This window comes from Polypterus senegalus, chromosome 11 (assembly GCF_016835505.1).
Source record: "Polypterus senegalus isolate Bchr_013 chromosome 11, ASM1683550v1, whole genome shotgun sequence".
In the NCBI taxonomy this organism is placed as follows: domain Eukaryota; kingdom Metazoa; phylum Chordata; class Cladistia; order Polypteriformes; family Polypteridae; genus Polypterus; species Polypterus senegalus.
The window spans coordinates 56,582,310-56,609,575 of NC_053164.1; the positions used below are offsets into that span (position 1 = coordinate 56,582,310).

A 27,266-nucleotide genomic window follows, 5' to 3' on the forward strand; every position below is an offset into this window, starting at 1 on the left:
ACATGTCAGACCTATTTAATCTAATTCAGGACTTCTGGAGTTCAAGCTGATTGGGCAACATTGAGTGCGAGGCAGGAAACCACCTGCAGAAAGCACCTGTCCATGCACACAGCTGCACTCACACTCAATCAGCATCTTTAGTCATCCTAACCTGCACGTTTTTGAGGATGTAGGAGGAACACCCAAAGTAAAATATGTGAAGGCATGGAAGAATGCGCAGACAACCCACGACTGGCCTGGGATTTAAACCCCAGATGCTGGATCTGAGAGGTAGCACGAGTGCACTATCTTTAATTTATAATTGTCTTGTCACCAAGAAAGAAAAAGAACATAAACATTTTATAAACATAGTTTTATGACTAAAAGAGAGACTGAGCTTTCCCTTTAAGTTTTTCAGCTGCCTATCCATATAAACGTTAGCCACCTAAAGACATGCAATAGATCAATCACATTACTAGGTAGGCAACTTTTCTCACAGCTTTTAAAGGTTCAGAAAGTAAAATGTGAACTACAGAGGGTGTGACCGAAAAGCAGGTCTGCTGTGTAATGATATGTAAGGATGTTTTTTAATATACACAAAGGAACCCTACTTTGTTAAACCACTACAATTACAAATTTAGTCTAGCAAGGAAACTAACTTAGTAAGGCATCTTAGATGCATAAAAGGAGATCAATTCATTCCAGGGTAATAAGTGAAGGCCCTTTTAACATCTCATGGGCTGACGATTTCATTTATCTTATTGAACCAAGACCTAGTCAAACACTCCTGTACACTTGGAGCAAGATGTACAAGTGTCCGTTTTGGCAGGCTGTGAAAACAATGGGGAAAGTAGAAAATCTTAGTATTTTAGAAGAAAAACTGTGGACTTAAAGAGTAAAAGTAAGTAAACAAATGATGTTATGCATCGTCTGTAAAAACTGCCCTTATTAGCTGTCCCAGGAACAATGAATGCAGGCAGAGTTTAATGGTTTGAAGCACCTGTAATTGATTTGCACATACTTTGTTAACTCTAAATTCATTACATTGTGTATATAAGTCAAGGGGTTTGGGTCTTCAAACTGAAGCTGTTTATAGTAGGAAAAACCCCTAATAAATTATGCTTTGCTATAAAGAATTTCTACATCATAATATCATTGGAAGTTCAACCGATATCACTACATTGACAAAGTCCCAATACTGGCCCAATATACATATACATATACATATATATATAGATTGTGGTCTATGGCCGGCTTGTCATCCAGGCCAATACCCCCAGGCCACCAGATGGAGCCCTCCCTGCAGCATGGAGGTGCCCCAAAGACCAGCAGGGAATCCTGGACAATAGAGTTTTCATCCACAGCCCTGCTGGATACCCCATGGGCCGCTAGATGGAGCTGCAGGGAGGAGCAAAGAATATTATTTGCCCAACGCCCCAGAAGTACGTCTGAGTCACATGGACAAGGGGAATGACGTGCTTACGGGGTGAAGAAAATGAAGAGTTTTGATCTGACCTGGAAGTGCTAAGAAGTCACATGGACTGAGGGTTCACAAGCACTTCCGGGTCACGGACAATAAAAGGACTGTGGCAGCTCCCAGACGGCGAGCTGAGCTGGGTGGAAGTGTGGCAATGCGTCTGGGAGTGGAGGATTGTTTATTGTATTTTATTGTGAGTATTGCGGAGAGGAGGGTGCTTAGTACACTGTTGTTAATAAATATAGTCTACCATTGAACTTTTATCTGGAGTCTGGATTCTTGGACAGGGGTTCAGGGGAGCAATAGCGCCCCCTATCTGTCACAATATATATATATTTATATATCTATATATAATATATATATATATATATATATATCTATACTAATAAAAGGCAAAGCCCTCACTCACTCACTCACTCACTCACTCACTGACTCATCACTAATTCTCCAACTTCCCGTGTGGGTGGAAGGCTGAAATTTGGCAGGTTCATTCCTTACAGCTTCCTTACAAAAGTTGGGCAGGTTTTATATCGAAATTCTACGCGTAATGGTCATAACTGGAAGCAGTTTTTCTCCATTTACTGTAATGGAGATGAGCTTCAAGCCGTGGGGGCGGAGTTTCGTGTGACATCATCACGCCTCCCACGTAATCACGCAGTACATAGAAAACCAGGAAGACCTCAAAAAAGCGCTCAAGAAAACATGCATTATATAATTGAGAAGGCAGCGAAACAATAAGAAGCGGCGGTGACATATACAACCATATTCATGAGTTCTGCTACTTGAAACAAAGCACGATGTAAACCTACACTTTAAATTAAGTTCATAGACAGGCTGCGCTGGCGTTTGTAATTTAGTGCCTGCCCATATAAGGCCGTCCGTCAGCGGCAATCCAATAGCAAACTGCCACGGGTAAATGTTCACGGGTGAAGGACTGTGCTTATGAGAGGAAGATGAGATGGTCAGGGTGGTGTTTGACACAAACTCAGCGAAACTGCGAGAGAAAGTTTTAAGTGCCAGGACTAAGGTAACATTAAATACAGCCATGGACATAGCGAGATGGCACCAGCACAGCTGGGAAACTTCGATGCATGTACACCGAGTGGCTCACGTGAACTGGCGCAGTGCACAGATAAAAGCAACAGTTCCAAAGAGCTGAACAAAACCGAATTACACAATTGAAAAGGCAGCAAAAAATATGAAGCGTCTGATACATACAAGCATATTCATAAATGCAAAACAAAGCACACGTTGGAAAAAGTCAATGTCCGCTAAAGGAAGACAGTGTAAAAAACCGTGCATGCAGTGTGTCAGGTCTCAGATAAAGAAGAAGACGAGCTGTTTATTGATGCAGTAAGAAACGAATCGATGAATGAAACCTGTCATCTTTACAGCGATTGACAAACACGGAATGTAACTTGAACACAACACATCCTACAAATACGAACCTGATTGAAAGAAATAATGATAATCAAATCCTTGATGACAGCAACACTCAGTAACACTCACAAAACAAATACTGTATATTGACAGTCATGTTACGTTATTTTTAAAATGTTCCCTTTTCTTTTCTAGCTTTTTAACACACTACTTCTCGCTGCGATACGGGTATATATATATATATATATATATATATATCGATCTACATACTCGAATAATGGATACTTTATTCGCCATCAATGATTGTTTTGGTAAAGCCATACTCAGTGTATTCATTAGATGAGCGGTAAAAAGTAAGAGCGAGGAGGATGACTTATTGAGGCATGCAGGCTGTAGTCGCGTCAACTCTATCTGAATTGCGATCACATTTGAAAAAATATATCTTTTCAAGTTCTATTTAGTCCATATGTGTCAAACTCAAGGGCCGGGCCACATCCGCCTGGCGTGTAATTATATCCGGCCCGAGATCATTTTATATACTGTATTATTGTTATTAAAGCCCGGGTATATGAAACGCTGGTAACACAATAAACTACAGATCCCATAATGCAGCGCTTCAGCTGCCTTGCCGAACACTTACCGCGTTAATCAAGTCTACCTTATGATGCTGCAAGTTATTGCGAAGCTAGCTCACACATGCTGAAGAGAAAAGTTGATTCTGAAAATAGAGCCTTTAAAAACTGATGGGAGGCTGAGTATATGTTTACTGAACCCGTGTGTCTCATTTGTGGAGCTAATGTGGCTGTAATTACAGAATTTAATCTAAGACGGCACTATGAGACAAAACATCACGGTAACCTGAAGAAGAAGATACAGAAAGCAGCATAATTAAATAAGAATCTGACACTTCAGCGGACGTTTTTACCCGTGCACAATCACAAAGTGATTTCAAGTGAAGCTGCTTTTATGGGAGACACAAATGCACCAGTGCACCTTGACCCACTTTCCCTGTTGCCAAGTAATGTTAAACCAAGTCGTCACTACGGTGTTCCCAAATCGCACTTTGCTGATAAACTGAGCGCACTGAGTTTGCACGGCGCTTTGGTGACTTTGAAGAACAAAAAAAGTCCGTCTACATGCGGCTCGAACCTTGTGCATGTTTGGTAGCACATATCTGTGTGAGAAGCTCTTCTCAGTGATAAAGACTAACAAAACAGCACACAGGAGTCGCCTCACTGATGAGCACCTGCAATCTCCACAACACAGAACCTCAAACCAAACAGAAACGAACCTGTTGCCAAAAAAAGATGCCAGGCGTCCAGCTCTAAAATGACATATGAGCAAAGACAACTGAATGATTTGATTTGTTATTGCTGAAAGGAACACATTTTATTTATATTTCTAGGTTTTGTTATGCAGCATGTTCATATTTGAATTTGTATAATTTTGACAGGATATATTTTTATGGAGAGCAAAATCTTTTGGGATATTTAAAATCTAAGTTTATTTTTTATATAAAATTACATAAGAGTAAAGAAATTTGAATGTTTGTTCTTTTAACGTTTACTTTATTTCTAACTTGTATAATTTAGACAGGATATATTTTTATGGAGAGCAAAATATTATAAGTTGTTTAAGGTTTGAGTTGATTTATTCACGAATAATATTCCTGTCTGTTTTTACCATTCCTACCAAAGATATTTCTGTCGACTAAATAAAAATTCCTTCTATTTAAAATTTAAATAGAACTTGAACAAATCGATAGTTCATAATATCCACGCAGACTTGCGTAAGAGCGGAGTCATCCGTTTTAACAAGCAGCGTATTGCACTGATCTGAAATAGCTGTGTGTGTATATATGTAGATATGTATGTATATGTATATATATGTTTATATATGTGTGTGTGTATGTATGTATATATATATGTATTTGTGTGTATATATGTGTGTGTATGTATGTATGTGTGTATGTATTTATGTGTGTGTGTATATGTATGTGTATATATGTAGATATATATATGTATGTATATATGTGTATATGTATAGATATGTATATATATATATATGTTTATGTGTGTGTGTGTAAATATATATATATATATATATATATATATATATATATATATGACAACAACACTCATCACTCACAACAGTGACAAAACAATTACATTGACAATCATGTTACTTTATTTTTAAAATGTTTCCTTTTCTTTTCATTGCTTCTTTAACACACTACTTCTCTGCTGCGGCCTGGGTATTTTGCTAGTATATATATATATAGTACATATATATATATATATATATATATATATATATATATATATATATATATATATATCGTGACGGATGGCCGGGCACATGCCTGGCTGGGACGCCCCTTCGGGAGGGACAAGGGTGGGAAGCCCAGTATCACCCCCTAGACGCTAGATGGCAGCCTCCCTGGGTTGTCAGCGGTGCCTCGGACTTCCCCAGGACTTCATGGGGGTTGGAGTTCTGCGCAGGTTACCTGGAAGTGGAGCCAGATGTCGGCAATCAAACACCTCGAGCACTTCCAGGTATCCAATAAAAGGGAGCCAGCGACTACCGCTCAGCAGCCAGAGCCGGGTGGAAGGAGAACAAAAGCTGTGGAGGAGTGGTGGTGGAAGAAGAGAGTGTTTTGTGGTGTGGTTTCAGTGCTTGGGATTGTGTTGTGGCTGGAGTTATTACAGGGAAGACGTACCATCAAGCTAAAGAAAAGTAAAAGTTTTTTATTTTATACTTGCCTCCCGTTTCAAGTCTGTGCCGGGTTGGGGGCAATATAAAGCCTTTCTTACAATATATATATATATATATAATAAAAAAATCTTGGAAGGCTTGGAAGGAGGCGATAGATGATCTTGACAATGACAATTTGATTTCCCGCGAGAGACACTTTAACGTAGCTTATGAGTGCATATGAGCAAAGGTTAGAAAGTGTATCAGAAAAGTTAAAAGTCAGTTAGAGAAAATATTGCAGAAAATACTAAAGGTGACCCAAGGAGATTCTTTTATTATTTCAGTAGTAAAAGAATGACCGAGTTGGGAGTGAATTGTTTTGGGAATTGTAAGAATGATTCAAAGTAGAAAATGTACTAAATTACTTTTTGTGATGTTTTCATATGTGAAGAAGTAGAAACTCTCCCAGCAGCTATTAAAAAGCTGCTCAGTGATTTGGAGAGAGCAGAGAGAGAAGTGCTGCATAAATTAAAAAGTCTGAAATCAAACAACTGTAATATAAGATGTATTCCCTAGTGGTTAGGGAGTTTATTAAATACATATGTAATGACACATATTTTTTTTTCCAAAACAACTCCACAATGAGGAAATTCTTATAGATTGGATGATAGGAAATTTTGGAACATTTTACAAAAAAGGTGATCAGGTTGATTTTATTAACTAGACCAGTAAGCTTAACATGTGTCCTCCTATTGTGCTGCTTCACGTCCTACACATTAAAGAAGACTATTAATGGTAATATGAGGCATATACATGAGCCATAGTCTTATGAGGACATACAGACTTTCCGAATGGGGAGGGTGTAAAATATTAGAACAATTGTCACAAGAACAGGCCATTCCGCCCAAAAAGATTGTCCATCTTGTTCACCTAGATTGTCCAAAATAACATCATGTTGAGACCTAAAGGTGCCGAAAGTCCTTCTTTCCACCACACAACTTGGACATTTATTCTTGTATCTATGAATCTTTGCACAAAGAAAAACTTTATAACATATGTGTAAAATTTGCCCTTAACAATTTTTCAACTATGTCTCCATGTTCTTTTTGAAAAATTTACACCAATCACTCATGACATTAAAACCAACTGCCTAATATTGTGTAGGCCCCATCATGCCACAGAAACATCTCTGACCCATTCAGGGATGGACTTCACAAGATTTCTGATGGTGTCCTGTGGTAACTGGCACCGTAGATTGTGAGGTCAGGCCTTCATGAATTGGACCTGTTTTTCCAGCATATCCCACAGATGCTGATTAGGTTTGAGATCTGAGGAAACTGGACGCAAAGTCAACACCATGACCTCTTGTCATGTTTTTCAAACCATTCCTGAACAATTTTTGCAGTGTGGAAGGGCACATTATCCTGATAAAAGAGGCCACTGACATCAGGAAATATTGTTGCCATGAAGAGGTGTACATGGTCTGCAACAATCTTTAAGTAGGTGGTACGTGTCAGAATGACATCCACATGAATGCCAGGACCCGTTTCCCAGCAAAACATTGCCCAGAGTATTGCACAGCCTCTGCTTGCTTGCCTTCTTCTCATAGTGCATCCTGCAGCCATCTCTTCCCCAGATAAACAATCCACATGCACCTGGCTGTCCACATGCTCTAAAAAAAAACCAAACATAATTCATCTGACCAGGCCACATTCTTCCATTGCTCCATGGTCCAGTTCTGATGATCACGGTCCCATTATCGGTGCTTTTGGAAGTGGACAGGGGTCAGCTTGTGAACTTTGACCTTTATGCAACTGTGCAGCGCCACACACAGCAAGCTGTGATGCATTGTGTGTTCTGATACCTTTCTTTTAAGGCAAACTGGGCTAGTGTTCGCTCCCATTTACATCAATGAGCCTTGAGCGCCCATGACCCTTTCACCAGTCCCCCTTTTGTCCTATGTTGTACCACTTTTGGTAAGTACTAACAACTATATACCAGGAACACCCCACAACATCTGCCATTTTGGAAATGCTCTGACCCAGTCATCTAGCTATCACAATCTGGCCCCTGTCAAAATCACTCAGATCCACTTAACCATTTTTCTTACTTCCAACACAGTACCTTCAAGATCTGACTGTTCACTTGGTACCTAATATATGCCATACCTTGGCAGGTGCCATTGTAAAAAAGATAATTAATTTTACTCACTTCACCTTTCAATGGTTTTAATTTGGATGATGAGTGTATTTTAAAGCAACAACTCAGAACTACTGTAATAATTCACTTTGTTTGATCATGCCACCTCTTAATCTCTATATGCCTAAACCAACAAGGTTTAACTCCTTCAGTCTTTCCTCAGAGCCCATAACTCTTCATACCAGAATTAGTCTAGTCACTCTCCTCTCAGCCTTCTCTAATGCTGCTATGTCTTTTTGTAGCCCGGAGACCAAATACTGAACACAGTACTCCAGATGAAGTTTCATCAGTGCAGTCAATAACATACATCCTTTGACTTGTACTCCACACATCATGATACCTAACACCCTATTAGCCTTCTTGATTTCTTCTGTACACTGTCTTGAAGTAGATGGAAGTGAGTCCACTAAGACTCTTAGTTCCTTCTCATAAGGGGTACTTCTAAGTTTGTTTGTGTTTTTAAAATCTACTATTTCTACTCCCCATGTCTAATATCTTACATTTACATAGATTAAGTTTTATCTGCCACAGTTCTGCTCAAGCCTGTATGCTATCCAAGTCCCCATCTAACAAGTTTTAATTAATTGTACATTTTTCGCCCTTCCACCTAGTTGGCGGAGTGGTGGATCTGAGGCTAGGGAATGCACTAGCAATCAGAAGGTTGCCGGTTCGAATCCTGAAAAATGCCAAAAAGGGACTCTCCTCTGTTGGGCCCTTGAGCAAGGCCCTTAGCCTGCAGTTGCTCCGTCCTGGGTATGATGCTAATCTGCATCCATCCCTGCATGTAGGCAGTGTTGGGGAGTAACGAAATACATGTAACGGCGTTACGTAATTAAATTACAAAATAAATGTAACGGTAATACATTACAGTTACTGTATAAAAATGTGTAATTCAATTACAGTTACTTGTGTAATTTTTCAGAATTACAATTTAAGTTACATATTAAAAATGTCAGCAAAGCCTTTATGAAATATGAAATAATATTTTTTTGCCTGTTTCGCACGTTTTCATTAGGCCTATAAACATCGTCCTTTTCCATTCCCCCCCCTCCCACAGACAATAATTATTTCTGATAGGCTCTCCTATCACGTCTATAATTGCAGCGCCAGCGCCATCACCTCAGTCTGATAGCAGATGCCTGGGCATGTTGTGATCTGAGTTTCAAACTACTACTAGCAATGTCTAATAAAACTGCATTTCACAGCTGGAAATTTAGAAAACATTTCAGATATGTCGCGGAAAAGGGCATAAATCTAACTGTGCAATGTAATGCTTGTTTGCCGGCTATCAAGATGTTGTCCACATCGAAAACCTCAATGTCCAACCTCAGGAAACATCTAGAGGTAAGTGCTGCTTGTAAGAGCAAACGGAAAGTTTTTTTTTAGCAATGAAGCCTTCACATTGTCACACAGTCACAGACGCCACGCCACTTTTCACAGCCACACGCTTTTAATGTGCCCAAATGCAGATGTAGCCTATGGCTATTTTAGCTCCCTATTTCGGTTCACTTTAAGCTAGCTACTCTAGATAGCTAGCTAAGGAGGTTGTTGAGCCATATTACGCACTTTCCCTCCCATTTTGTCAGTTTTGATATTAGCGTGCCTGACTTGCTATATGTAATTTAAAATGTGCCTGGAATGGTAGATTTTAACAAAGACTACGCATTGTCCAAGTTTTACATGTATTGTCTTGAATGCAAGCGATCGGCTACTTCAGCATTTGTGATTGAAAAATAGACTGTAAAATGTTTTGTCTAGTAAAAAGTAACATGTTTTTTGTAAAGTGTAAACACAATAGTGGTGCACCATAGTCAATGTCTACCCCATAATTTAGTTTTAATTAATAATAACCACCATTTAATGCTACTACTACTACTACTACTACTATTCTTCTTCTTATTATTATTATAGCATTAATATTAATGCTATACATAATTAATAATTGTAATAATGTTGTAATAATTCATAGCATTAGTATTAATGTTACGCGTTGTTACACTAGAGGGAGCTGTTTTCACCCAATTTGGATCTAGTCTTTCACAATGTAAGAAAATAACATGTCATGTTTTGTAATCAAGTGGAAGACAAGATTTTAATTATGTAATGCATCTTTAATTAAATATGTATTTGTTATTTTCAGAGGAGACATCCAAGTATTCTTCTGACGCAAGATACACCATGTCAGTCTGATGATCTGCCAAGCACTTCTACCCAAGAATCTTCTCAACCTCCTATGAAGCAAGCAAGGATAGTGACAGGGACCAGGTTCAGCGTGTCACAGGAACGTGTGAACAAGTTGGTGTTTGATTTTGTCGTTGAAGATGTACAGTGCTTTTCAGTAGTGGAGCAACCATCATTCCGGAAGCTTGTTGAGGGTCTTAGTGGTGGGAAAAAAACAATGTGTAGAAAGACTCTAATGCAGCGGATTGATAGGAGTTTGCAATTATGAAGGAATCTGTTATCTCCAAGCTTATTGATGTGGACACTGTCTGCACAACAGCAGATATTTGGTCAGCACAAAACCGTAGTTTCTTTGGTGTGACATGTCATTGGATTGATAAGGACACGCTAGAGAGGCATTCTGCAGCTTTGGCCTGCACCCGCCTGAAAGGTCGACACACCTACGAAGCGGTTGCAACAAAACTAAACAAAATTCATGCAGAATATAAGATTCAAACTAAAGTCAGATGCACTGTTACTGACAACGGAAGCAACTTTGTAAAGGCATTCCATGAATTTGGTGTTAGTGAAGAGGAGACAGATGATCACAGTGATGGTGTGACATTTTCTGATGTCAGTGTTCTTCTTCAGGAAGAGGAAGATGAGCAGTTTTTTCTTCCACAACACCAGCGGTGTGCAGCTCATACTCTTAATCTAATTGCCACAAATGAGGTTCACAAAGCAGGAGAGAACGGTCCATCGTGTAAGCTATACCGAAGTGCAATGGCAAAGTGCTCATCTATCTGGAACAAATCACATAGATCTTCATTGGCTGCTGAGGCAATTCAGGATATAGCCAAAATGCAGTTAACTGTTCCATCAGTCACAAGATGGAATTCAGAATTCAGGGCCATTTCAAAAGTTGTAGGGCTCTCAGAAGACCAGTTGAGGGACATCTGTGATAAGCTCGATTCTCCAATGTTTCACCCGCAAGAGGCAGCATTCCTAAAAGAATACACTGAGGTTTTGCAGCCTTTAGCCCTTGCCATTGATATTCTCCAGGGCGAGAACAAATGTTACTTAGGATTTGTCATCCCTACTTTGTTGAGCCTCAAGACAAAGTTGTCTGAAAAGCTTCCTCATGTTATTTACACTGTGCACATCATCACCACCATTACTGAAGCTATAGAAGAAAGGTTTGGTTCAGTGTTAGCCAGTCATGAAGCACAGATGGCAACCACAACTCTGCCAAAGTTTCGTCTATGTTGGATCACCCCGAAAGAGATGACATGAGAAGAATGCTTCTGCAGAAAGCTGTTGATCTTGAACAACAACAAAGCCCAGTTTCATTAAGAGAAGACGACAACAGAAGATCAGATGATTCAGATGATTTTTTTGTTTTTGAAAATGGCAAAGACGTAGCATATGACAGCACAGCCCACAGTGAGATGAGGAAATACTTGGAGGACACAGACACCACCATGAAATCTCTGCAGGCATTTCCAATAATCAAGAAGCTTTTCATTAAATACAACACTACCCTTCCCTCCAGTGCTCCTGTGGAGCGTCTGTTCAGTCAAGGAGGCAAAGTTTTGACTCCCACTAGAAATAGAATGACTGATAATCACATGGAAGAGGTCTTGCTCCTACGCTACAATAGACAGCTTTATCCTGATTTTGTCCATAGTGACTAATGGAGGACATACCTTTACCACCTGATTTTGATTAGCTTAAATGCAGAATTTGTTGGCTATGTTTTTTTTTAAGTGTCCAAGCATAAGTATTCTGATTTACAGTATCAGCAATGATTTATTTTACAGTTTTTACACTTTTATTTAAGTTTTTATTATAGACAAAAAGCTAACAAAGACACATTCCAAAAGAGTTAAGAGCTGCTTATTAAAGTACTGCTTATTGTTTCTTATTTTAATTTTCATTGTAGACAAAAAGCTAACAGAGACACATTCCAAAAGAGCTGCTTATTAAAGTAGTTTCTGATACCTACAATGTTAAAAAGAAATCAAAATGTGTGATTTAAAAAAAATGTTTAACAGTAAAATGTATCTTGAAGTCTGACCTTGTGGTGGTTATTATAGTGTCTTTATGAAAGTTCTGATGTTACTTTGTGTATTAAAAGAGAATCAAAAGTGTTTAACTATTTTAAATAAGAAATTCGGTGTGAATTATCCCATAACTCTGTTGTTTGATGTCCCCCAAGTGCTGTCAGCTGGAAAAAGAATTTAAAAAATTGATACAACATACTGTACAACATAGACTGTAATAGTCTGGCAACTAACAATAAGTGGATGTGACACAATAATTAACTTTCAGATTATTTTTTCTCTGCTTCATTGATGTAAGAGATATTGGTCCATTATTCGGTCTATGCTGCATCAAAGATTTTTTTTCTTCCTATATACAGGCAGCATTCAGTCACCTTGAACAACAGGGCTATGGACTGATTCACACTTGATTTCACCATAAAGATTATTACTGTCAGGTTTGAAATTGAAAATGGATACATACAAAGCAGGCTACGGGTACAGAATACCCATCCAAAAATTGGAAAAGTAATCAAAAAGTAATTAAAAAGTAATTAGTTACGTTACTCAGAACAAGTAATTAAAATAGTTACACTACTATTACATTTTGAACAGGGTAACTTGTAACTGTAACGAATTACATTTTTAAAGTAACCTTCCCAACACTGCATGTAGGCCCTCCAACCTGCAGGGAAAAACTTGGGGGTTGGTGGCAGAATTGGCACTCCAGCCATCATAAATAAACCTCACACTGTTCCACTCCATCTGAACTAGTGTGGTGCGGGGGTATCCCCCATTGCATGGCTGCACTCCTAATCTGGATCCTGAGTTGGTTTGTGGCGCATGCGGCAATGCAATGCACTGTATTAATGCGTGCTCCTAACCTCTCCTCTCTCTCCACCTAGTTTGGAATTATCTGTAGGCTTAACAAGCTTGATGTTTATATTCTTGTCTAGGTCATTTATGTACAATAAAAGTAGCAGCAGCCCCAGCACTGATTCCTGATCACCTACTGTAATTCTGAAAAACGTTCACTTCATCATAACCCTAATCTTTTGTTTCCTGTGTTTTGAGTCAATGCTTCCAGTGTATCCCACACTTGGGCTACACTTTCTATATTTTATACTGTTAGCAGACCCTAAGATATATCCCTTTAAGAGACGTTATCTGTATAGCTTGTGGGCAATGCACTTTATCAAAGTGCAGGTTTATTAGATTTTATTTTTGTTTCATTGAGCAATCAAGCAACTGCAACCCATCACCTACTGTCATGAATGGGTTTTAGAGGACTTGGGTAATGAAGAAAAAAGAGAATGACAGGGAGAGAATGATGTGGTGGAAAAGCTTCTATACTGATGCAGAAAAAAAGTATAAAAATATCAAAAACCAAAAAGGAAAAAACGTTTTTGAGGCCTCATTGGGAACATTTCAGCAATATGTATTTTCCAACAAGGAAAACTATAAGGAAAAAATAGAAAAGAAACAGAATCAGTTTAGTTTAGATGTAAATCTGCTAAAGTTAGGAAGAGAAACCCATGACCACTTCCCTAATTTCACCCAGGTAAGCAGCAATAAAGTGCTTAGGAGAGAAGGGGTGGTACACATGCATCTTGGATAAATTAATTAAAGCAATTTAAAATGAGGAGACTGAGCATTGCAAGGCCAAAACACATTGGTGAAAGTAAACAGACAAAGGTTTAATGTGTTGATTGTGTTTCACTAATATGCTGGAATTCTGTAAGAAAGCAAAAAAAGCTCTGCTTATTAGTAACCAAAATGCTGATATCTAACCAATGATATGAATGGAAAATGCTAGTAACACTATTTTCTTCCTCACAAACAGGCAAAACAACAGAGCAGGCAGATACAGTTGAGGCTATACACACACAAGAAAAACAGAAAGAGCTTCAAAGGAACAGATTAGGCGGACAGCACTTACAGCATCGGCTTTGCAGAGTCATGTCTGTCCAGGTGCCATTTTCCAAGCACTTTCTGACCTTGGGTCCAACAATGATTCTGTCAGCACGACAGAGGTATTCAATCTCATAGTCCACAGGCAGAATCTCCACGTTGCGTATCTGCTCCTGAGTTAGCCCTCGGTATCGGATCCCACCTTCTCGTGGAGGCTGAATAATGCGACAACCTGCAGGAGAAAATAGTGAATGTGTCCTGGATTAAGGAGTCTTTATTCAGGCAAACAACAAGGAACAAACCAAATTTTAAAGTAAAACCTGAAAGATGAGAGTAGGTTTCATCGAGGTGTGATTACACTTTTACAGCACAAAAAAGTTGGTGGTGTTAAATCCATTTCTAAAGTTGTAATCTCGCTACCACAAATAGTTTCCAAAAGATATTGGATTCTGTAATAAAACAGCATTTTTAAAAAAAGAATATTGAATTATTTTTTGGTATAAGAATTTTTCTTGATCAGAATATTATTTGAAGTAGTATATTCTGAGCTGAAAAATAGTAATCTTCCTCATTCTTAACTTCAGTTGACGTGGAAGCCACCCAGAATGAAGAGTTTCTTATATATTTCTTTGTTCTCAATCAGTATTATTTTTGCCTCTTCTTGTTTATTCAAAATATCTAAGAAATTATATTTAGAAGGTTCTTAGTTTTAAAAGATGCTTTTTTACTGTCCAGAGGAAGTTGTTGTTTAAATGTTTTTTACAGAAATATGCAAAATCAGGATGATCCATCCATTGTCTCGACCAGTTAAGTTAAAAAAAAGAAGCTTGGGATGCATTTGAAAGCATGTGCCACAATTTCCTTGCGAATACAAAGACTAAGTGGAATTAGCTGAGGAGCTTCTCTCATCCTGCCCTGCATTCGGGTGCAACATAGCTTTGAAAATCCGTTTGGATTTTTTTCCTTGAAAACATGTTAGCAGTCTCTGATGAACAAGTTGAAAGGTTAAATCAGGACATTGCTTAATGGAGAGACATTGTAATAGAAAGTGAAATGAGTCTGTGTAGGCACCTTCAGAGGTTCATATGAGGTAAAAAAGTACCAAGTGACTACTTTTCGTAAGTAATAATCCACCTTCCAAAAAGGACAAGCATCCGTGTGGTGGTCTGTGCATCTGTGTGTCTGTCTGGTTAGGAAACAAATGTAAAAAATACACAAAACATGTAGAAGAAAGAGCAAAACAAAAATAAAAAATAATGATAATAATCCAAAATAAAGGTCTAAAAATAAAAAAATGACCTTATTGGTCTACTCTGTTGTCCAAAGTTATACCCCAGCAAAAGCAGCATCGTGGTGACTTTCCTGCACCCGCTTGGGCCATGTGGACAAGATTTATAGCTGTAATAATGCCAATGACAAATAGCTGTTCATAGTAGGAAGTAGATGAGTGAAAATAAAATTGTGGGAAGAAAATAAAAATTGTGGGAAACCAAAGCCCCAGCATGACTTCACTTAGAGATTCACTAAACATCCCTATCCAAAAAGGAAACAAAACTATGCGAACGAAAGGAATCAGGTGCGTATTATTATATCAGACCAAATGAACAACCCTTGTATCAAAAAAAGAGGCCTACATTGATTACTTTGATTTCAACACATATTAGATAGGTAGAACAGCTACTTATATTTAAAACAATTACATGTGTAATTTATCATTTTTTCAAGTCTAAATGTCATGAGAGGAGTATGTGGCATTGGGTATTATAATAAAATAAATCAATAAAGGAGCTGTCAAGTTTATTTTGGGCGCAGGAGTATGTGTGGTAGATTGGCACAGTGGCTCAGAGAGTGTAAATTGGGGTGATTGACTGGGTAAGCATTCACGTGAAGACTCACACAGTTCAGTTGATTGCCTTGTTAATGTTCTGAGGTCTGTAATTAGCACCAGCAGACCTGAATCCAAATGAGTATAAGACGAGCCTGAGCAGAGAAAAGAGGAGAGAGGTTGCAATGGAAAGATAAAATGGCAGAATCAGGAAGGTGAACCAGTGTGGTAGAAGGGAGTCAGAGTGGTCAGAGGCCCCGGCAAAGGAGCCTAGGAAATGACGTTCCAAAGATGGATCATTCCTGCTGAGCACCACAGAGTAATTCCCAGTTGTTCTGCAGACGGCACTGAAGGAGGCAGGAAAGTAGGAGTTGGGCTCTAGGCCTGCCAGCAGATACTGATGGAGGCAGTTGGGGCAGGAGCCAGATAGTGTGACTGCATGTGTCTGTGTCTCTGCCAGCTGCAAGACCTAGGAAGGTTGAGCTGGGCAGACAGTAAGAGAAAGACACGCTGGGCTGATAATTTAAAATAAAATTATTTTTAATAAAAATAAAAAAAAATATTTAATATTTATTTTAAATACAATAACCCAATGTTGTCATAGTTTTATGATTTTATGGGATCTATTTATTGTTGATTTTATTCCCTTGATGAACACTAGTTTTACGGAGTATTTATTGATAGCACTACACTTCTGCACTTAGAAAAACTGAAACTTTGTTTGATAGGAATAAAAAAACTAGCAGTTCTTTCACCTATGCTTAACTGTGTGTCCTCATTTGCCCGGCTCATCCTTGGTTACATTATCGACGGATCCAGGTTTAAGCTGACAAGGAACTTGAAGCCAACCTGGAACATTACTCTAAATAATTCATTTTAAAAATATATTACATTTTTTCTCTAAAATAGTGTTGCTTTTCTTCATTTTAACCCTTCATCTCTCAACAATTGGATGTGATGGAGCAATTCTGTTGCCAGGTGTGGATTCAGCACCCTGAAATCTATAAAGAACATCTAATATTTTTGATGGGACCAAAAATATTTTTAATTTGCAAACCAGTATTATTTGAGCCGTCAATATAAATCGTTCAGGCTTATTATTGAGCTTAGCTGTTAATTAATTATTATAGTCAACTTGCATTTGCTATATATAATTCTTTATAGAGAATTCAATGTGTGTTTGTGTGTATACCCCTTCTTGATATATTGGTGTGACAGTTGTGCTTGTAAAACCTTACTCCTAAAATTAAGAGCAGAAATTCAGTTGGCTGTTATAAGGATCTGCAATGCTGATGAACAGTTTGCAGGGAGGCTTACCACATGTATAACAGAAGGTAAGAATTTTTTTTTTTTCACTTTATACATTTTGAATGTATGTTGTTACACATGCACATCAGAGGGTCACCCTCCGTGTTTCTCACAGATAGGTAGTTCCACCATTGGCCGAGAGGGGACACTACTATTCTCTTCATCTGCCTCCACAGTGATGAGAAACCACCCAGTGAGGACATGTAACGTTGTCCTTTCCGGTTCCTAGGCCATAAAAGCACAGCCACCCCCAAGGAGGCAGAGCTGTTTCATACCTTGATCCAATTATTACCTAAAGAAGCCTTTGAGAGGCATGGGTTCTGTTGTTTATAATGCCATTGGCGAATCCTTTTTTGTTACTGCACATTAGAGGATATTAGATGGATATTAGAAGTCAACAGGGACAATTGTGTTGGAGCCCCAACATTTATCTTATATTTTGATCTGTCATTCCCTCAGATGACCACAATACGTATAATTGTTGTGTATAGTGTGATCATGATGCCATCGATGCCTGTAATCTTGCATTGTGAACTGCAAAAAGTGACACTAGTTTTAGGTAAAGATGGCCATTTGAGAACCTTGAGTACTTAAGTAACATGATCCCTACAGAGTGTGCTTGCATTATCTAAAACTCTGCAGCAAAAGCATTCACACGATTTATTTAGCTGTCTGGCTCTGCCCAGATTTTGCATTTTTTATTTTTGGGTTTAGTAAGATTTGTTTATGAAACAGACGTCTGTGTGATGAACTGTTCAGTTACTGCACTTTGTGCAGGCTACTCAGATGAAATTGACATGCACACAATGTGCATATTTGTTTTTGTGCGCTTAACTTGCAATTGCTTATCTAATCATAATGTTTTTGAGGCTGAAAGTGTTTTAAAATTGTATTGAACTGCTAAAGAAAAACAAAGGCAGCAAGTCATTTGAAACTCAGGGGAGCAAAGAGGTTCTCAAGAAATCAATTCAGAGGCAAAGATATTGAACCGTGTCTATTTATAAAGAACGGACAAGCAGCCTGATACTTCCTGTATATATGAAGACAGACATACAAACAACCTACCAACTGTTGTGTTGTAGAGGGAGACTCCCATAGGAAGAAGGCTAATGAGGACAAGCAAAAAGAGGAACATATCCATGTCTGAAAGAAGAGAACCTGCGCAAAAGAGAAAAACAAATAAATAGTCATTTTTCATTCATTAAAACCAATTTTCCTTGTTGATAACAGTAAAGTTATATGTGAAAAAAGAGAAGCACAGCTACTGAAAGACATCTCTCTATTACAATAAAAAAATCTTGGGAAGAGGGATGAGACGTGACTTTCTCAGAAAAACACTTTCACGTCCCATGAGACGAGACTTTGTGCCAAGAGATTTAACCACTCCCGAGGCTGGAAATAAAAGATCAAAAGTAGATGACAAAGTAGTTGTAAAGAATTCAAAAATATTGCCGTGATACACATGCAGATCAGGTTAAAGATAATGGAAGTATGAAAATTAGAAAATCTCAAAAAAATAATAGTAAAGATCGCATTAGCAAGATCAAATGAAAATTATTACTCGGTGAAATAATAGAACAGCGAAAAGAGATTGAATATATTGTTCGGATCTAAACTTTAAGTCGGAGACTTGTAGATCGTCTAATTCGTGTTGCCATTAGGAAAAAGTAGTGTTTCTTCCCAATGAAGAAGCGTATCAGCGAGAATTAAAAAATTTGTTGTTTGGTGAAAGTGAAATTCTGCGAGAGAAAATTTCAACCCCCATTGACAAGACTTAATGCAAAGAGATTTGGAAAAATCCTGCCCACATCTAAATCATTTACAGCCACGCACATGGTTCAATCATTTCTCGTTTTTGTGAATGCTATTGTCAGACATAGTTTGTGTAGAGAGAAAGAAATGATATTCACTCAAGGGCAGTTATATGTTGCGGTGTCACGATGTAATTCCAAACATGGAATCAAAATTCAATGCGATATTGACGAAAAGGTAAAAGCGAAATGAAATTGAATATATAGACATAGGTGATGTTTGGCTTTAAACTTTAAGTCAGAGACTTATAGATCGTCTAATTCCTGTTGCCATCAGGGAAAAGTAGTGCTTCTTCCCAATGAAGAGGTCTATCCACTAGAATTAAGTTTTGTTGTTTGGTGAAAGTGAAATCCACATACATGAGCGGCAGAGATGCAAAGTTGCTGGTGCGTAGCACAGGCAAGGGGATGGTGAGCAAAATGAGCAGGGGGCAAAGCCCCCTAGTATTGACAGATGTTCAATCCTCCTCTTCCCTGAAGTGCTTTGCTCGGGTTTGCATGCCTCTGACTCCCAAAGCCACCCTCCAACTCATTCATTCTCCAGCTCAGCAGGAACCATAGAGCAGTGTCTCCTTCTCCACAATGCAGTATGTATAATAACCCTTAAAATCTGTGCTAGACTGCTATTTATTCTGCAACTGTATTCAGGTATAATAACATAAAAGACCAAAATTATTCTAGAAATCTTCAACAAAGACATTCCTGTCCATTTATAGTCAATTATTCATCCAACCATCCATCTATGTTTGAACCTGTCAAATCCAATTTAGGGGCCTCAGCCAATCCCAAGAAGTGGCATAGGACTGGAAACCACTCCTGAACATGGTATCAGACCATATATTCACAATGAATTTGATATTGTTACATTAGAATCTGCCCTAAAGAACGCAGAATTGCTCTCAAATAAACGAATATCCAGGGAGAGGTTCAAGACAAAAACAACCAGCAAACATATTTATATAATGTTCTAGGAAACTTTAATTCTAGAAATCTAAAATCTAAGTGTTACATAAAAATATTTAACATAGTGTCTTTCTAAAGTGAACATCTTTTCCTGATATTTCACAATTACTAAAACAATAATTAATTACCTATATAAGGTGGCAAGATGGCATTAGTCTTGTTGCTACCTTCTGGTTCCACACACCCATGTTCAATTTTTGAGGTCCTGTTTGTTTGGGGTCTACATATTCTACCCATATCTGTGCGAGATTTCTGCAGGTAGTCCAGTTTCTCCCACATATAAAAGAAGAGTAAGTTACGTTGTTAGTCTAAATTAGCCCTGAGTGAGTTGGTCCTGAGGTGGACTGCTACAGTATCTGTTTGGTTCTTTGCATCCATTATTGCAAAGACATGGTATGACTACTTGACAAGAAGCAGGTTAAGAAAACAAGCCAATATTTACATTTTGTTTTTCCAGTTAGAGAGCAGGAAGGTTACATGACATGGTCAGGTTCACTATTAAAAATTAAAACAGCACAGAAGGAATCTTACCCCCTTAATATGTATTGTCGTGTCACCCATTATCTGTATATAGTTTTGGATGTTTGGATTTCATATTTAAATATGCAATAATAACTGGTATGCTACATGGTAAAAAAAACTGCAGATATTTGCAATTAACTTTTAACTCAAGTCAACTCAAACATGTGACTAAATCATAGTAATTCAACAGTAGGGAAGTCAGCCTAAACTAACTCTGAGAAATATGGGAAGGATTGCAAGCAAACATAACAGTAACCAAGAAATGACTTAATGAAGCAGTGATCAGAGAATCCTGATATTTAAGCCAGCTGGATTTAGTCTTTTGCTGATCATCACCATTAAGTTGTATGTCAAAGTGATTATAAGCATTGTTTTATTTACTGTACTGAACTGTTACATTTACTGTATTATATACACAGTGTTCTGATGACACTTGTCACATCTGGACTGGCTCTAATGGACACACCTGTCACTTAATGCACACATATCATTAAATATACATTTACTTGTGGATATACATCAGCTATTATAACTATGCTACAAAAAGCCCATCTTGAGACTTGACTTAAAAACTAAAGTGATTTAGGTGAAATTACTTTTGCTCACGTCTCACGTACCTTAGGTTGTTTTATATGCAAAGTACACGAGCCTAGAATTTTCATATGAAAATTACTCATTCCGAGGAAGATTTGATATGTATGTGGTCAATTTTCATCAACTCTACTGACATTTTCATTATTGATGTCTACAAATTGCAATGACACACAATATTCTAATAACCTAGATTTGGCAAATTCTGTTTGTTACACATGGAGGCTATGCTTTTTATTCTTTGAAAGGTTGAAACTAACAAAACACAAACAAGTAAAGATTTAATCAGTTCACAGTTTCTATGAGTTTAGAAAAAAATGAAATTGAAATGGATATTTAGTTACATATCAATTTTACTGTATAACATGACGGTACCAATAAAATTATTAATAAAAGTACAATTAAACTGGCCAGCTATCAAGGGCTCATTCCTGACTTATAGACATAGATATGCTGCAGCTGCCTGACACCCTGACCAAGAAATATTCTACACAGAAAAACAGAAGTATGCCTCCCCCAGGACAAGTTTCTGCTTGTCAGTCAACCTGTGATACCATACACCACATTTAGCAAAATCTGAACATCATAAATTAAAAATACCACAGTTTAATCCAAGGATTTAATTGAACTTGTAATTACAAAGTGGGGTACTTTAATTCTGGTACATAAAAGAACACTACTAATTCATAAAATTATTATACTAATCCTGAAGGGTAGTATAATAAATATCTTTATCACCAATGAAAATATTACCTCTGTAAAAAATGATGACCTGAACAATGAGAATCCCTCCTATTTCATTAATAACTGAATTGGCATATTCAAGTACTATAGTAGGAAACACGTTTAGCACTGCTGTCATCACAAAAGTGAACAGATCAACCATTTCTGCTAACATAAGGAACTTTTACTCTGGCTTGTCATCAACAATATTCTCACAATGATTGTTTTCTCACTAGTATCTCTATTAAAGTCAAATAAAAAGTGAAAAAGCACAGAGATTTATTTAAATAGGTACTGAGAGACAAAGAGTACTTAGAAACTGAGCAAAAATTTTGTAATCAGTCAGTCCTGTCTTTTGTCAAAACCTGAATCAGAAACCAAAAGTGATAGTCGAAAAAATGTAGATGATTTTATACCCAACGTTTAAAATACACTGCACACTGAAGTACATTTAATTGGATATCCTGTGGTGACTTTGTATACTGTCACACAAAGACAATGCACACCCACATGCTCCCAGATGCTAACCACGTTAACCAAAGACATAAGAAACACAACATGGCAATGCCCAATAGCAAACAATATGGCATGAGAAACAAAAGATTAATAACTTATTGGAACAGAATACAAAAGTATTAAATAATGCTTTTATCATCAACCAAACTGAATAAACTCACCAGGAGCTGAAAGATTTAATTATTACTATAAACCAGATCTTTTAATTCAGAGATTGCAATGTAATAATTATGAACACAGTAATAGAGAAAGGATATAGCTGAACAATCAATTAAAAAAGAATAAGGAAAAATCATTTATATGTAATAAAAGACCAGCAGGAAATTATAATTCAGCACCGTAAGGCAAAAATGATACACTTCAAGTATGTTATAGCAAATTATACATGTCAGGTTTAGAACCAAACCCAGCAGGCACTCTTTCATTTTTCAGCAGCATAAATTGTCCAAAACTGGCCAAAGAAGAAGCAGATGCGCTTGACACACAACTACCAACATTTGAGTTTCATAAAGCACTTAGTCCTCAGTCCAATATTTTTAGCATCTTTTTGGCGATTGTTTATCAGAATGAAAAATGATATAAAATATAACTTAGAAATACCACTGCATATAAACACAGCCATCATCTCTCTATTATTGCAATTGGGCTACAATACTATTCATTTTTTATTAAAATAGATGTCAAAATTATATGCAGAGAGTAAAGAAGAGGAAGCAAGCAGGGATACAAAGTAAGAATATTCAGATAAACTAAAAAAACTGTCATCTACAAATGAGTAGTGAGGGGGAAACACTAGCAGACCATTGCAAACTATAAACTGAGAGCACCTTCTAGTGATGAATAGAAATAGCAAAGTTTTGCTTTGCACACAGTTTTACACTGTGACCTGTATGGAAAAACAAAAGCCTATACTTTAACACTAACATCAAAATATTTAAGTTAATGTTCACAGTGTCCTGTTATATGGTTCACAATGCTGAAAGCTGAAAAAGAGCATCTGCTGAAAACTAGGCATTTTCCACACAGAATGTCTCTGTTGCATCAAAGGAATTATTGCTAGAATTGTTACACAAACCAGAAAATACAAACACATGACTCCAGCTCTCAAGTCCTTACATTGGCTCCCAATTAACCTTAGGGCTGATTTCAAAGTTCTCTTTTAAACTTATAAAGACTTAAATGGCCAAGGTCCTGCTTACTTATCTAAACGTACCATTACTTACAAACTAGAACACACATTTGACATCTCAAGATGCCGGCCTATTTAAGATCCCAAAGACTAATAAAATATCAGTGGGGTGTTCAGCTTTTAGGTACTGAGCCCAAAAGCTGTTAAATGATATGCCTGCTTATTAAGAGATGCTTCTTCAGTCTCTGCTTTAAAATCCCAGCTGAAGACTCACTACTTTAGTCTAGCATATCCTGACTAGAGCTGCTGATTAGCTGTGCACACTGGATTTCTGTTTCTCAGTCATTTGTACACAAATATGTATCATGATATTTTTAAACTATTACTAACCATGCCCTATTCTGTTTCTCTTCTCAGTATCTGGATGTGCTCCCTAAAGCTAGGCTGCACTCCTTGAATAAAGGAGCAGTGAAATCATAAGATTCTCTCATCAGATTGGATGGAGAGCACAGACTCCACTATAGAAAACTCAGAAGTGTGTAGGCAGCCAGCTGACTAATGTCTCCAGGACTGTGACTTTCTTTTTGACTTGCTCTTGTATGATTTTAATCTCCACCGTTGTCAACTGACCATAGTTCATCAATTAATTATTGGACATATTTGTTGGTTCAATTTATATTTTATCAGTTCCTACCTTGTTCTTTGTATTTTAACAAATCGGTATTTATATGTGTACCAGTTCTATATTTAGTAATTGCAGCAATCTGTACTTGTATTTTAACTGAGTATTGTTCACAATGCTCTGCACCTGCACTGAGTGAGGAATGCTATACAATAATAAGTTGCATTGTATTGTATTGTATTGTAAAGGAATATTGTGGTAAAATACCATCAAAAACAATGACCTGCTTCACTCAGGAAATGCAGTTATCAAGTAGAGAAGGTGGAGATGGCTTGACCACATCCTTTGTATGCAACCTGATGCTCTTCCTAATTTTACATTACACTGGACACCATGAGAGAAGCACAGAGGAGACCACCCAAGAGAGACACTTCAACAATCTAAGAAAAAAAACATAAAGAAAGAACTGAAAGGATGTGGCCTGACATGAGCAACAGCCAGAAGAAAGGTAGCAAACTGTCTGCTGCAGAAAACACTTGTGGGAGCCTCGTGGGTCAGTAGGCACAACAAGTCCTGATTCCTGACTATAGTTTCGCAAAAATGACCCTAAACTTTCCTAAACCAAATGCAAACTCTTTAAAAGGAGATTTTTTTTTATTGGGGGATTTAAAAAAAACTTTTGGGGTAGAAAACAGAATATTGTCCCCTTAATACTTGCACACACTACATTTACATTTACATTTACCTGTATTTTTGCAGGGCGGCACGGTGGCGCAGTGGTAGCGCTGCTGCCTCACAGTTAGGAGACCCGGGTTCGCTTCCCCGGGTCCTCCCTGCGTGGAGTTTGCATGTTCTCCCCGTGTCTGTGTGGGTTTCCTCCGGGCGCTCCGGTTTCCTCCCACAATCCAAAGACATGCAGGTTAGGTGGATTGGTGTTTCTAAATTGACCCTAGTGTGTGCTGTTTGTGTGTGTCCTGTGGTGGGTTTGCACCCTGCCCAGGATTGGTTCCTGCCTTGTGCCCTGTGTTGGCTGGGATTGGCTCCAGCAGACCCCCGTGACCCTATTCGGATTCAGCGGGTTAGACGATGGATGGATGGATGTATTTTTGCATAGCCGTATAATGCAGGTAATCCAAAGCACCCCAGCAAAACATATTTAATATAATGGCTCATGATAACAATACTGCAGGGAAGCACAGTGCATTTTTCAAAAATGAAACATGCTGCATATTGTCCACATGATAATACACCAAAATGCACCATTGTGCACATTACTATGGTTTTTCCACAGGAAAATGTACTACATAGGAACTCACTCCTTACTCTGATCTTTTCTGTTTACTGATTCCTGTTAGATGAAGGTAAAGAAATTCAGCTCCAGTTACCCGGACTCCCAGCTCGATCCTCTGTAGTCTGCCTATACAGGAAGCTGTAGTCAAATACAGTATGCCTTCCATTATACACGTCAACAAATGGGCTGTTTAGGTACATATTTAATAGTTACCTTTGTTGATTTCAGCATCATTTCTAAACTTTTATAGGGTGAGCTCTCTTGGCTGGTTGCGCCTGAGTCTAGCTGCATTTGGGATTATCAACCTCCTCACTGACCAGAGGCAATGTGTAAGATTGGGTAAACTCATCTTGGATGCATTAACTTTCAGCATAGGACCAGCACAGGCCTGTTTGCTATAGCATTTTCCTTTTAGTATTTACATAAAAGGCTACACTTCCAAGGATCACTTTGTAAAATGCCTTAAGTTTGATAATGATACTATGATGACTTGTCTCATTCATGAACGTGACAATGTATAGAAGACTTCCTGGTACAGTTAAAACTGTGTAAATACTTAGAAAAATATAGACTCCACTGTGAAGTTCTTCATTTCCCTGTGTATTATAATTTATCTAAATCTGAAAAGGGAATTTAACATTAAATCCATTGTTGGAAACTGTACAGAGAATCTATTTTCTAAGACAATTAATTATAGACAGTTCAAGAAATTTAAATTGTCAAAGCCACAGCTATTCCAGTTCTACACTGCCATCACTGAGTCTATCCTAATGTCCTCCATATCTGTTTGAATTGAAGCAATCACTACTGAGGGCAAGGTCAGACTTCAGCTTATCATCTGGTCAGCAGAGAAGATAATTGATTGTGACTTGCCCAAACTCCACATTCTAAAAGCCATACAAGCAAGCTTATTGCTGACCTTTTCCCATCCTGGACATCATATCTTTCAAGTCCTTCCTTCTGGGAAGCATTACAGTTCACTGAGGGTCAAAACAAGCAGTTTTTCCCAAAGCAGTAAATCTTATTAACATTTCCTATACAGGGGATCCTCGGGTTACAAAGTCTCGACGTACAACATTTCGAGTTTATGACGCTCACTCTCATAAAAACTTTTTAAAAAATTGAGACATGAGAAGGAATAAAGGTAAGGATTTTTTTCACACTCATTTTTTCTGTTACTACAATACAGTACAGTATATTTGTGTCCTTTTCCTTTTTCTGAGGCTTAGATTTTGTGTTTTTATGTTCTAGATTATGATTTTGCAAATGTGTTGAGAGGTAAGTGACTTAGGCTAGTGTGTGTTTCAACTTACACCAAAATTCGGGTTACATCACTGTTGTACGAACGGAACTGTGTCGTAACCTGAGGACCCCCTGTACTTCTAATGGTCCATATGATGTTACAGTTGTTGGTTTCGTACACTGGATGTTTTATGTCTGTATATTTAATGTGTCAGTCTAAGTAACCACTAACGCAAATTCCTTGCATTTGTAAGTGTACTTGGCTAACAAAGTGATTCTAATTCTGTATCACCCTGATGAAGCTTGATTTATTGAATGCATATATACCACAAATGATATGTCTTGGATGTTCCAACTATTTATAATCTGATATTTTGTCATTTGATACAGAAAAGGCTTTTAGATTAAGGGTATTATACATCTCACCTATGACCATTGTTATTGCTGATGTATTGACATCACAGAGTTTCATATGGCACAGGGGAACCAAGCTTGTCCACTTTCACATACTTTTCTTACACCTTATATTGAGCCTTCTGTCTTGGTTATATGACAGAATATAAATATAAAGGGAATGCAGATTACCAGCACAAAGTTCAAGATAGACTTGCATACAAATAATACATTATTTTATGTACAAGACCCAAGTAAATCCCTGCAGGATGTCATTAAGCTTATCAGTTCCTTTTCAGAAATATCCAACTTCTCAATTAATTGGATTAAATTCACAATCTTATTATGATGATGATGACTAGAATGTTACTCTTCATTAACTACCATTCACATTATCAACTGGCAATTTTAAATATTTAGGTTTTAATGTTTTCTCCTAGCAATTCGACTTAATTTTTAAAACATATTATATATACACACACATATAC

General features: G+C 37.7%; 1 protein-coding gene across 3 annotated transcripts in view; it reads right to left on the bottom strand.

Moving 5' to 3' along the window:
- Positions 1-27,266, bottom strand: part of gabbr1b (gamma-aminobutyric acid (GABA) B receptor, 1b) — a 770,225-nt gene that overhangs the window by 436,193 nt on the left and 306,766 nt on the right. For all 3 annotated transcript variants that reach the window (XM_039768692.1, XM_039768693.1, XM_039768691.1), the window contains 2 exons: positions 18,041-18,133; positions 13,871-14,074 (listed from right to left, as the gene is read on the bottom strand). In XM_039768692.1, the coding sequence (XP_039624626.1) occupies positions 13,871-14,074; positions 18,041-18,116 (280 nt within the window). In that variant the 5' untranslated portion in view covers positions 18,117-18,133. The remainder of the gene's footprint in view (positions 1-13,870; positions 14,075-18,040; positions 18,134-27,266) is intronic.